We start from the raw sequence: 11217 nt of genomic DNA, 5'->3' as shown, positions 1-11217 counted from the left end.
ATCCGCCGCACATGCGCAAAACAAAAGCGTCGCCTCGCAGACAGACGGACGGTGCGGCTTCCGTATGACGTGCAGAGGCATCATCTGAACACGATCAAGTGCACCCCATGCGGCGTACTCCTATGTTTTTTTTTTCACTGCACTTCGGCAGGACTTTCTAGCAGATTTTCCTCTCACAACAAATCAACATAAGTCAAATTTCAGCGAAACGAACAACTTTATCAAAAGAAATGTACTCCCTTCATCTGAAAAAATATAATTCAAGATTCTTGATAAGTTAAACTTTCTTAATTTAACTAAGTTTATACAAAATTATATCAACATTTATATGTATACTATCAAAATATATTTTATAACTAATTTAGTGATATTTATTTGGTATATCATAAGTATTTGTTTTTATAGACGTTATCAAATTTAAATTTTTTTGACTCCTTGACAAACGAAAATTATATTATTTTTGGATGGAGAAAGTATAACCCCAAAAGGCACAAAACTAGGCACTATGAATAGGAAAGATAAGAACCCGTCTCTCTCTATCTTTCTTGAATGGAGAAGCTTTTGAGCTACGTGTCGTAAAAAAAGTTGTAAGCAATTTGGTTGAAACAAGTATAAAACATATCTACTCTTCCTGTCTTTCTTGAAGGAGCTGTGAAAGCAACTCTTTGTTTTCACTCAATTCGAAAAATAGAAAGCCAAAATCTAAAAGCATGGCCGGAGGTGCTTCCAAAGTTATACTACCAGAAAGTAGTACTTTTTACAAAAGCAACTTCATGTTTCACTTGCTTAGTTGGCTTTCTATTTTTAAACAGCAAGAAACACTTTTTAAAAGCTCATCTTCCAAACCTTCTCCCCTCTCTCTCTCTCTCTTTGAAACTACCTTCTCCTTTTTTTTAGGGAATTTCTCCTCTGTTAAGTTAGTTATATAGACCAGCCGCAAAAAAGGTTTAGTTGCCATTCCGTTCCCGTCACAGCCATGATCTCCAGCTGAAGGTATTATTGTTAGTAGCACTAAAATAAGCGAAGATACTCGTCATCTGATCGATCTGTATAAACTGTTGGCTGCCTGCCGTTGAGCATCCCGAGAAGAAAGGGGAGGTCGTAGTCGTCGATATGATGCCGGCAGATGACGATTGAGCGGATCAGATCGGCAGGCACCGTGGCAGGGTAGGGTGGTTGTTCCGTTCCGGCAACCGCAGGCCAGCGGCTGAATGAGGCCAGGCACCCCACAGCTGACATACAGCACGGAGGATCCCCATCCTGAATCCTGACGGACGCCCACGTCGCAGCTCGTCTCCCTGTCTGTCTATACAGCCGGGCCGCGTTCATACGGCACGTGTTGCGCCTCCTCCACACGCTTCGCTTCCCTTCTCCCACCGCTTCTTCGTCTTCCTCCTCCTTCCTCCTCCTCCTCTCTGCTAGCGATATCTGTAGCCGCGCATGCATGCGCTCTCTGTAACATTCCTCCCTGCGTATTGCTAGCTGATTCTTCTCCAAGCTGTGATTCTGAGGACGAGTCAAGGATTAGCTGATCATTCCAGAAGATGGACGTGGAGTACCATGAGGTGAGCAAAGCTGCCGCTAAAGTTTAATGTTCTTGATCTTCGCTGGATTGCGTCGATGATATGATGGCGTTTCATCGATCTAATAGTTTGCCAGTTGTTGACCTCAATCAATGAAAAAGAAAAGAAAAAAAGAAACTGTTTAATTATAGCCTCGCTATCTCCTTGGTTAATTCATCGTCAACCACTTGCTTCAATCTGCGCGCGCTAGCTATATATCTTCAATTCCGGATAAAGTTTATTTTCTGTTCTTCATCTCTACCCTAGCTATTCGATTTCATTTGGATGGTCTTCTCTTCTCGGTTGACTAGCTATTTATTTCATTCTGATATGATGCCGCGCAGGAGTACGTGAGGAACCCGAGGGGCGTGCAGCTCTTCACCTGCGGCTGGTTGCCGGCGTCCTCCTCCCCGCCCAAAGCGCTCGTCTTCCTCTGCCATGGTACGTAGCAGGGCGCCTTGCCTGTTGCCTCCTCTACGCTTGATCAATTTCTCTACACACACGTTGAACGTACGCAAGCCATATGTAATTAATTAAGCTCCGTTCCGAACCCTGCTGGTTTGCATTGGTCAAGTTATCATCCATTAATCAAGGCAAGATGCATGCGTCCTCCTCGGTTAATAAGTTTCTTCTACCAAGTGTGCAACAAAGTTTTCCGCACTCTAGTGTAGTATAAGTATCATGGCATCATCAAAGCAAAAGAGTTTGAACATTTCTAGTAATTAAGAATGGTTTTATTTGTCATGGATCAATGGATAGACATTGACCTTTTCTTGTTCCTGTGTGTGACTGCGTGTTGCTTCAATTCAGGCTACGGGATGGAGTGCAGCGACTTCATGAGAGGTACGCAAAGTTTTCATGCATACCCGTGATCATGTCCGTCTCCCTCTCATTGCCTTTTCCTTTTCGGGCGCACACAACACAAATAAAACCACACACATGAGACATGATCGGTACAAAAGCGAAATCGATGTCTCAGTTCCACTAACTCTTGGTGTGTGATGTGTCTAGGACATGTAATAAGCATTTATTAACTTGCTTTTTCGCCGTGCGTCGTCACCATGGCTCCACATCCTACCTATATTATTAATCAGACTTCACGTTAATTATTTTGGTGCTCGCTAATACCATGGACGTACGTGCTCGATCTTCTAGATGCACACCTGCTAGTAGTTACTCCTCCGTTCGAATTTACAGGTTGTTTTTCTAAATATACAACTTTTATTAAAACCATTTGCCCTGACATGTCGGTAAAATTGTATTGTTCTTCTTCATGTGTCATCTACCCCATTATCTAAATATCTATCGCCACGATTTGCTTGTCAATAAGTTTGACTAGATTTATAGAAAATATTAGCCATATCTGTATCTTCAAATAATTTTTTTATAAAATTAGATACAACGATCTATCTAATGATATTAATTATGTACCATAAATATTAATATTTTTTTACATATTAGATGGTAGCTTGGTCAACAGTCCACCGAGGGGTATACCCGCGATGGTAGCTTGTTTGGTAGAGGTACGCGTGATCGAGAACTAGATGGTAACAGAGACACAAGATTTATATAGGTTTAGGCCGTCAAGATGACGTAAAGCCCTACGTCCTGTGCTCTGTTGGTTTGTATTGATAAGATAACCCTAAGCTAAGCCCAGGATCTATATCTGGATCTAGGTGACCATGGCGACTAGGGGACCCCTGCCCCTCCTTGTATACTCTGGAGGGGTAGGGTTACAAGAAAGTATCGTAGTCGGCTATACGGTAGGTATTTTATTTGGATTACAACATCTATAAGAGTCCTAATAAATCATATCTTCTAGATGTCTTGCGATGCACATCGACCAGTGCTGTGCGCCACACGCCTTGATCCGCACGATCATCTTCTCCGGTTGTCAAAGCCACAAGCTGCAAAGTGACAATTATCCAATAATAAGAAATATTTTTGGGCTCCAACCACAATTATTCCCTATACTAGCTTAATTGGAAAGCTTCCGGTGTTCTTTGTATCATTTGGCTCATAAAATTTCAATAAGTAAGGACTGGAATGTCTCATTTGGATTTATAATTGTTTCACACTTTTTGTATACCTACATCTCCATATTTGCCCAAATAAAGATAGATGACATAGATATCTGGAAACTATGGTCCTTTTTTCTTTAACGCAATGAAATTATGGTCCTACTTTGGCATCAAACTGTTCTGTTTTCTAGTTATTCTACAAACAGAAAATAGAAAGGGGATTGTATATTGATACTTATGTTTATTTTACAGTGCTAGTACAATTTAGTTTAGTTTTTAGGGCAATCCTTCAGAGAATTGTGCTGGATAAGGTACGCACATAACTGACCTGGTAATTGGGCCCTACTATGATCTGCCACAGTTTTCGACGCAAGTCACTTTCATGCTCAAAAGAAAGGCAAGGACAAATCTGACCAGTGAGCTACCATCCAACAGCATTTGCTGATCACTTCAAGAAACAGGCATCTCGTTTTAAAATGTTGACGACGTGGTCCTTTCTTTCTTTCATCATCTTTAATTTCTTACGTCAACTTCACAAATTTCAAACTCTAGAATTCATCTATCATTATCCTCACATTGCTGAGACTTTGTGCATCATCTCTCCTGATTCCAGAAAAGATAGTTGTTTGTTGCGTGCGTTCAGTGACCAAAAGCTAGTGGGGTTTCATGTCTGTTTTGAATTAATATTGTAAGAAATCAAGTTACTTTCTTGATGTATGCCCATGGGCCATCAGGTGGTAACTGGTGGTTCCCCTGAAACATCCTCTTCCTCCGGTTCGCAATAGAACAGGTGCACAGAAGCAATGACACTTTCACACTAATCAGAGCTGACACCGTACCTACTGGTCCCCCTTCACTTGGCATCTAGTTTTGAGTCATCAGGCTTTATTGAACAGGGATTGTAGTTGCAAACTGCTAAAATTGTTTTCTACGCAAGTTACTTGTTAAAATTTTAGTAGTTTTATAGGCCTATTTATTCAAGGCATTGAACAGGGAGTCATCTAGTTTTAATAGTTTTCTACGCAAGTAACTTGTTAAAATTGTTTTGAGTCGTTCTGTTTCTTTCTCTGAAATCTTTCTTCGCGAACGTTCTTTCTACCAAATCTGATCTATTGACTTTATCGATCACTGATGTTCATGAATCATGAACGCTGTTGTCTGCCTTGCTACTTTCACTTAAAAATTGTTGGGTGGCATGATGCCCTGTCTAATGGTGGGGGAACATGGTTTACTGGCAGCATGTGGGATCAAGTTGGCCACAGCAGGGTATGGTGTGTTTGGTATCGATTATGAAGGCCACGGCAAGTCCATGGGCGCCGGGTGCTACATCCAGAAGTTTGAAAACCTCGTGGCTGACTGCGACAGGTTCTTCAAGTCCATCTGTGGTAAAAAAAATATATATTTCTAGAATTTTCAGTTATTTTCTTGAAAATTACTGCAGAAACTTTACAGAAGTTTATAGCATATTGACCGCCACAACTTTTGTCAGAACAGGCCAAAATTTTCACCACAAGTATATATACTAGTTTGAGAGTTTATAATGTTACGTTTGATTCTCTATATATCCTTTAAAAAAAAAAGCAGCGTTTCATTGTATTATAGAGATGAGATTCTCTATATATCCTTAGATAATGGATGATAATTCAGTTTGGTATCTCAATTTTTGAAAGTCTACTAAACTTCATTTGAATAATATTGGCTAAAATGAACTCCTTTTGCAGATATGGAGGAATACAGAAACAAAAGCCGGTTTCTATATGGCGAGTCGATGGGTGGAGCCGTCGCTCTACTGCTGCACAGGAAGGATCCGGCCTTCTGGGACGGTGCAGTTCTTGTGGCGCCAATGTGCAAGGTGCTGTTTGAACTTTGATACTAAACTGCCATGAACAAGCTCTTGCTGCTTGGTTTCTGAAGCTTGAAATGTAAGCAACATTACAGATTTCAGAGAAAGTGAAACCGCACCCGGTGGTGGTCACCCTCCTGACTCAAGTGGAGGAGATCATCCCAAAGTGGAAGATCGTCCCCGCCAAAGACGTCATCGACTCCGCATTCAAGGACCCCGTCAAGCGAGAAAAGGTCAGCAGAACATGTGTGTTCTGAATTGCTATTTGTGGAACAACCATTTATAGGTGACCAGTAACATATCGGAAGTTCGAGACTGGTCCCTGAATTAACTTCTTGTGCAATCGTGAACAGATCAGGAAGAACAAGCTCATCTACCAGGACAAGCCCCGGCTTAAGACAGCGCTGGAGCTGCTCAGGACCAGCATGGATGTGGAAGATAGCCTGTCAGAGGTATTCCATTCTAACCTCAGGGCTCAGGCTAATGCTTTAGCTAGCTGTTTCAGTCGACAGATGCAACAACTGCTGGTCATCCTTCATTTTGTTTCTTGATATGTTTCCACAGGTGACGATGCCATTCTTCATCCTGCACGGTGAGGCCGACACGGTGACCGACCCCGAGGTCAGCCGCGCCCTCTACGAGCGCGCGGCAAGCACCGACAAGACCATCAAGCTCTACCCTGGGATGTGGCACGGCCTCACCGCCGGCGAGCCTGACGAGAACGTGGAGCTGGTGTTCTCTGACATTGTCTCGTGGCTCGACAAGCGCAGTCGCCACTGGGAACCCAATGAGCGGGTAAGGACTCCACCAGAGCCTGAGAACAAGCACCGCCAGGCGGCGCCCACGAAAATCACCCGCGTCACCAGCAGCAGTGGCGGCACCGAGAGTCCCGTGCCAGCACACGGTCAGCCTCAACGGCGCGGCAGCTGCCTCTGCGGACTAGGCGGTCGACCACACCAGCAACAGTGTAGGATGTAGTAGATGGAAAACATTTGCATTTTCCTTCTTCAGTTGTTGACTAAGAACTGTACATGACATAAGAAACAAGCCTGACGGTGAATGAAATAAAACATGTCATCTTGTTTCATCATCAGAACTGTATGTTTCTTTCTTTCTTTGTTCTAGTCTATTTTCTGAGAGCAGGGTAGGCATCCTCTGCGTCTCAACAAAGACATCAAAGCAGGCATACATAGCACTTGCAGAAAACGTGATTTATACCATATATATGATGCTATGCTCTCAACAAAGAATTAGATCATCCGGGTTTATCTCCAACGGTTCAACTGAAATTTTTTGTATAGCTAAGGACTGAGAGAACTGAGAAAAAAATACAGGAAAAAGAATAGCAATACAGCATCAACCAAGGTATTTCAGTAACACATTCCCAACGAACTACGTGGCCATATAGCTTTTGTCAGTAAGGAGAGCACAACCCAAGCAGCTAGAAGCAGGCCACCAAAAATTTCCCAAGTCTCGTGCGCCTTCATCCTAACCTTGCTGGTTTCCAGTGGTGGCAGCGGTGTCTTGGTCGCCGAAGATGCGCTTGCGGAAGTCATTGACCATGAGGGGAAGGCCCTCACGGAGGGGGATCTTCGGCTCCCACCCAAGGAGCTCCTTGGCACGGCTGATGTCGGGCTTGCGCTTGTGTGGGTCGTCCTGGGTGTTCTGACGGAACTCGATCTGTGCATTGGGGTCGATGGTGTCCTGGACAACCTTGGCAAGCTCAAGCATGGTGAACTCGCCAGGGTTACCCAGGTTGAATGGTCCTACATGATCGCCTTCCATCAGCTTCATCAGACCCTCAACCTGGAAGAGGACCCAAATCAGTACAATGAATGCAAAGAACAAAATTCCTTGTAATGAATACTTCAAGCATCCCACTTGCTAGCTAAGCCACTAAGCCACAGGAAAAAAAAAATCAAATCTGGTACTCTGGCATTGATGTTGTATCAAGTGTTTCTTTTTTTCAATTTATGTTGGGTACAGATGACCTACCAGATCAGAAACATATTGGAAACTCCTGGTTTGCTTTCCATCACCATAAACAGTCAAGGGCTCCTTCCTCAGTGCCTGCAACCATAATCGCACGTAGTTAATTTCAGTGCTACAAGACCAATTGTCATTTCTTTTGGGTTCTGTAACTAGAATAAACAGTAGTGTGCATATTTACCTGAGCAACAAAGTTACTAACAACACGGCCATCGTCAATGCACATGCGAGGGCCGTATGTGTTGAAGATACGTGCGATCCTAACCTGAAAACAGCAAGAAATCACCAAGATGAATCTACTTCGTCGCAGATGAAATGGAATTCCATCCAACCAAACCGACATTTTGGATTGCAACTTACCTCAAGGTTGGCACCACGGTGGTAATCCATGGTCAACGTTTCAGCTGTACGCTTGCCCTCATCGTAACAGCTCCTGACACCTGTCATTCAGAAATCGTACCCATCAGTAAAACTCGCAAAGAGCAGGCAAGAGCTTGCCTACTTTGTAAACAATCCAACGAGTATCCAACAGTCAACAAATACTACGTGAATAGCTCAACAAACTTCATTCATTATTTTAGGTGAAAAGGTTGGTGGGTGTTTGGTTAGGCATAATTGGTCAAGTAGAGTTGTGTTCCCCTCTTGCTTTATTAAAAAGGAATCCACAAAGTGGCCCTCTTCGAGCAAATTCCACCTACCAACATTGTCCCTTTCCACCAAAAAGAATCAAAGCATGCAAGATCCCACGAAGCTAGATTCCATAGCCAGCATCTCCAGAGAGTAAGATTCCAAATACCTTTCTGCATATTGTTTATATAAGACTTCTTTCATGCAACAGTAAGCTTCAAGTCTGGACCAGCAATATTTCTGAAAAGGGCTCATTCCTGCTTTCTACGGCTCGGGGTAAAAAAAAACACAGATTTGACAACTTAGAGCTTTCCTCTTTGCAACAGTTTGTCCAGCTTGCATTTCCCTCCTTCCCTCTCCTTTTCGTGGTTTTGCTCATCCCAAAATCATGTCACTAAAAGACTATGGCTGCAGGGTAACATATTTAGGATAACCCCTCAGTGGACTATGCTCTCTCGAAGGTCATACAAAAGCATGACAAAGAAAGAATTCGCATGAGAGATCATTTATTTGGTGGCTGACTGTTCCCTGCTAAAAGCAGGATCCAGCTAATTTTTTGCCATATGCATGACCCAACTAACAATTAGCTAACCTCATCATGATAGATCCAAGAAACATGAATGATCAATTGTCACTGCAAGAAATTAATTTCAAGAGATGAACAAAGAGAGTATAAACGAGAAGAGTTATTACCGATGGGATTGACATTGCCCCAGTAAGTCTCCACCTGCGGGTGCTGGAGGGGATCACCATAGACCTCACTGGTACTGGTGAGGAGGAACTTGGCGTTGATCCTCTTTGCCAATCCGAGCATGTTCAGAGTGCCAACCACATTGGTCTTGTGCTATCACAAAGGTTAAGGCTAACACAAAACATCTCAAGCAAGCAAAACAAGCAGGAACTAAAGCATAAGGAAATTACGTGAAGTGAACAGTAAGCAAAGTTGCTTAGAAAGTGTAAAGGGCAAAAGCCACTTGGACGTCAACTTTTGTGTTGTTGAAAATTGATGTGCGCCCTTTATGTCAGAACTGAAGGGCGGGCCTGGTGCAAGTGGTAGAGTCTTACCACCTGTGACCGGAATGTCCCGGGTTCGAGTCGCCGTCTCCTCGCATTGCACATGCGAGGATAAGGCTTGCCACTGACACCCTTCCCCAGACCCCGCACAGAGCGAGAGCTCTCTGCACTGGGTACGCCCTTTATGTCAGAACTAAGCAAAGTCCACAACTAACCCAGATCCAGGCACACCGTGCGCGTACTTTTCGCTTCCATTAACAGATCATGAAGCAAAGTAAAACGGTATGGAGTAATTGAGTTCAGATCACAGCTATAACTTCTGCTAGTACGTTTTTCCTATTTGAAACGCACGCGAAAATGCAGTCAGCATTCGGAAGCATAAAAAACAGTTTTTTTTTTTTTTTTTGAAAAACACAAATGATTTCGACAGAGAAATGATGTGGGATTTGAGATCTTCAGTTGCATCTCAAGAATCTGAGTTCAACTGAACATCTGACGCCAGATTTCATGGATAGATCGATGAAAAAAAAAGAGAAGAAATTTCTTTTTCGTTGAATGAAAAGGAGGGATTGCCCTTAACCTTGAGCAAAGGGCAGCGTAGCAGACAGAGATCTGAAACGGCCAAGCTCTGGCTCTGCTTCCCCTCAGCTGTGCAGAAAACTCCAAAAATCAGAGTGGAACGTGGCACAAATCCCGAGCTCCGGACAAAATTCTCCTTCCGTGCCATATTCCCATTTCAGGGACGGACACGGAATCTCAGGGAGCAGTGAATCGGTCCTCCTCCCCAGATGCATTGCGCGTAACCGATAAACCCGCAGCAAGGAACAAATTCCCCACCAAAAAGCAATAGAAACCAAGTCCATCCCTATAACAATATAAAATATTTTTGTTTGGCACCAAAAGAAGGAAGAAAAATAGACGCGATCGCGATCCAGGCATCAATCATGAATCATTCATGGAGGAAACGAAAGGAAAGGAACGCAACGGAACTGAAGGAATTCGTAGAGAAAGGATATGATTGTCTTGATGGGGTTGTATTTGTAGTGGACGGGGGACGCCGGGCAGGCGAGGTGGTAGATCTGGTCGACCTCGAGCAGGATGGGCTCGACGACGTCGTGGCGGATCATCTCGAAGTTTGGGTCGTTGAGGTGGTGCAGGATGTTGTCCTTGCGGCCGGTGAAGAAGTTGTCGACGACGATGACGCTGTCGCCGCGCTCGAGGAGGCGGTCCACCAGGTGGCTGCCGACGAAGCCGGCGCCGCCGGTGACGAGGACGCGGAGCGCCTTCCGCTTGAGGCCCAGCGGCACCTTGCCGCCGACGAAGTGGCGCGTGGCCACGTCGCGGTGGTGGGCGGGCTCGACGGAAAAGCGGGCGAGCGGGTTGTTGTTGTTGTTGTTCTTGGAGTAGGACGAGACGGCAGCGGCGCCGGTAGTTGAGGAGGAGGCGGCGGACGAGGAGGCGATGGAGATGACGGCGGCGGCGATGAGCATCCCGGCGAGCGCGAAGAGCGGGCGGTGCTCGGCGACAGCGTAGCGGGCCGCGCGGGGCAGCCACGCGAGCGGCTTGGACGGCTTCGGGGAGTATCCCCCGGCGCCGGCGCTGGTGGCCGTGGACGCCCCGCCGCCGCGGTAGGTGAGCTCGGACGCCATCTCCGTCGTGAATCTAGGGGCAGGCGGGAGGGCCCTCGGCGAGACTCCCAGCGAGGGACCTGGGCGCGATTCGGACAGGTCTGTCTCGCGGGGGTGGCATCGGCAGCGGCTGGCGCGGAGAGGTATTTATGGGCGGGGGCGCAGTGGCTCGCCGGAGGAGGGATGCGGGGCCGGGGCCCTTGGATACGTGGCGGACGGCGGGGGATCGAGTCTTCGGGGGACGGTGGGGGGGGGTTTGCCTGGCGGTGCGTGTGATCTTGTGCGCGAGGGAGGCCGCCGGGACGGGGTGTGCGAGTGCGACCCGGAGGAGGCCGGGACCGGGGCCGGGGGTAGGTGGCCAGGCCACTGCCCACTGGCTTCGTCGGCGGCTACCCTCCTCGTTGGACCTGGACTGACGGTGGGGGCATGTGCTATGCGGGCTGCCAGGTGGTTGGAACTGACGTGGTGTTTATGGTTAAGGGCATGTTTAGATTGCAAAAAAATTTTATACAGTACCTGTCACATCGAATCTT

At 45.8% G+C, this 11217-nt stretch overlaps 2 protein-coding genes across 3 annotated transcripts; one reads left to right on the top strand and one right to left on the bottom strand.

The window, feature by feature from the left end:
* The first annotated feature begins 1238 nt into the window (after window positions 1–1238).
* Window positions 1239–6490, top strand: LOC136518659 (caffeoylshikimate esterase-like). 2 transcript variants are annotated; one of them, XM_066512331.1, is made up of 8 exons: window positions 1239–1565; window positions 1907–2003; window positions 2373–2405; window positions 4822–4968; window positions 5305–5435; window positions 5522–5659; window positions 5780–5878; window positions 5991–6490. In XM_066512331.1, the coding sequence occupies exons 1-8, from the start codon at window positions 1545–1547 to the stop codon at window positions 6402–6404; spliced, it is 1080 nt and encodes a 359-aa protein (XP_066368428.1). In that variant the 5' UTR covers window positions 1239–1544; the 3' UTR covers window positions 6405–6490. The 2 variants fall into 2 exon arrangements, with proteins under 2 accessions (XP_066368428.1, XP_066368429.1); XM_066512332.1 differs by lacking the exon at window positions 4822–4968.
* A 132-nt stretch (window positions 6491–6622) lies between these two features.
* LOC136518660 (UDP-glucuronic acid decarboxylase 2-like) lies at window positions 6623–10907 on the bottom strand. Its single transcript, XM_066512333.1, has 6 exons — window positions 10073–10907; window positions 8736–8883; window positions 7776–7855; window positions 7597–7680; window positions 7422–7496; window positions 6623–7232 (listed from the first exon to the last, which is right to left on the bottom strand). The coding sequence occupies exons 1-6, from the start codon at window positions 10703–10705 to the stop codon at window positions 6915–6917; spliced, it is 1338 nt and encodes a 445-aa protein (XP_066368430.1). The 5' UTR covers window positions 10706–10907; the 3' UTR covers window positions 6623–6914.
* Window positions 10908–11217: the final 310 nt, after the last annotated feature.

This window comes from Miscanthus floridulus, chromosome 17 (genome assembly GCF_019320115.1).
Source record: "Miscanthus floridulus cultivar M001 chromosome 17, ASM1932011v1, whole genome shotgun sequence".
Lineage (NCBI taxonomy): Eukaryota > Viridiplantae > Streptophyta > Magnoliopsida > Poales > Poaceae > Miscanthus > Miscanthus floridulus.
The sequence above is the reverse complement of the archived record's forward strand: the minus strand, read 5'-3'. Positions and strand labels throughout refer to the sequence as shown.

Bases quoted from the DNA above. Each gene is read 5' to 3' on its own strand.
- LOC136518659 (XM_066512331.1), top strand. From the start codon at position 1,545: ATGGACGTGGAGTACCATGAG. The intron at 1,566-1,906 runs GTGAGCAAAGCT...GATGCCGCGCAG, and splicing joins TGGACGTGGAGTACCATGAG to GAGTACGTGAGGAACCCGAG. The intron at 2,004-2,372 runs GTACGTAGCAGG...GCTTCAATTCAG, and splicing joins GCTCGTCTTCCTCTGCCATG to GCTACGGGATGGAGTGCAGC.
- LOC136518660 (XM_066512333.1), bottom strand. From the start codon at position 10,705: ATGGCGTCCGAGCTCACCTACCGCGGCGGCGGGGCGTCCACGGCCACC. The intron at 8,884-10,072 runs ATATCCTTTCTC...TTGTGATAGCAC, and splicing joins ACAACCCCATCAAGACAATC to AAGACCAATGTGGTTGGCAC. The intron at 7,233-7,421 runs GTAGGTCATCTG...GTCCTCTTCCAG, and splicing joins TCCAATATGTTTCTGATCTG to GTTGAGGGTCTGATGAAGCT.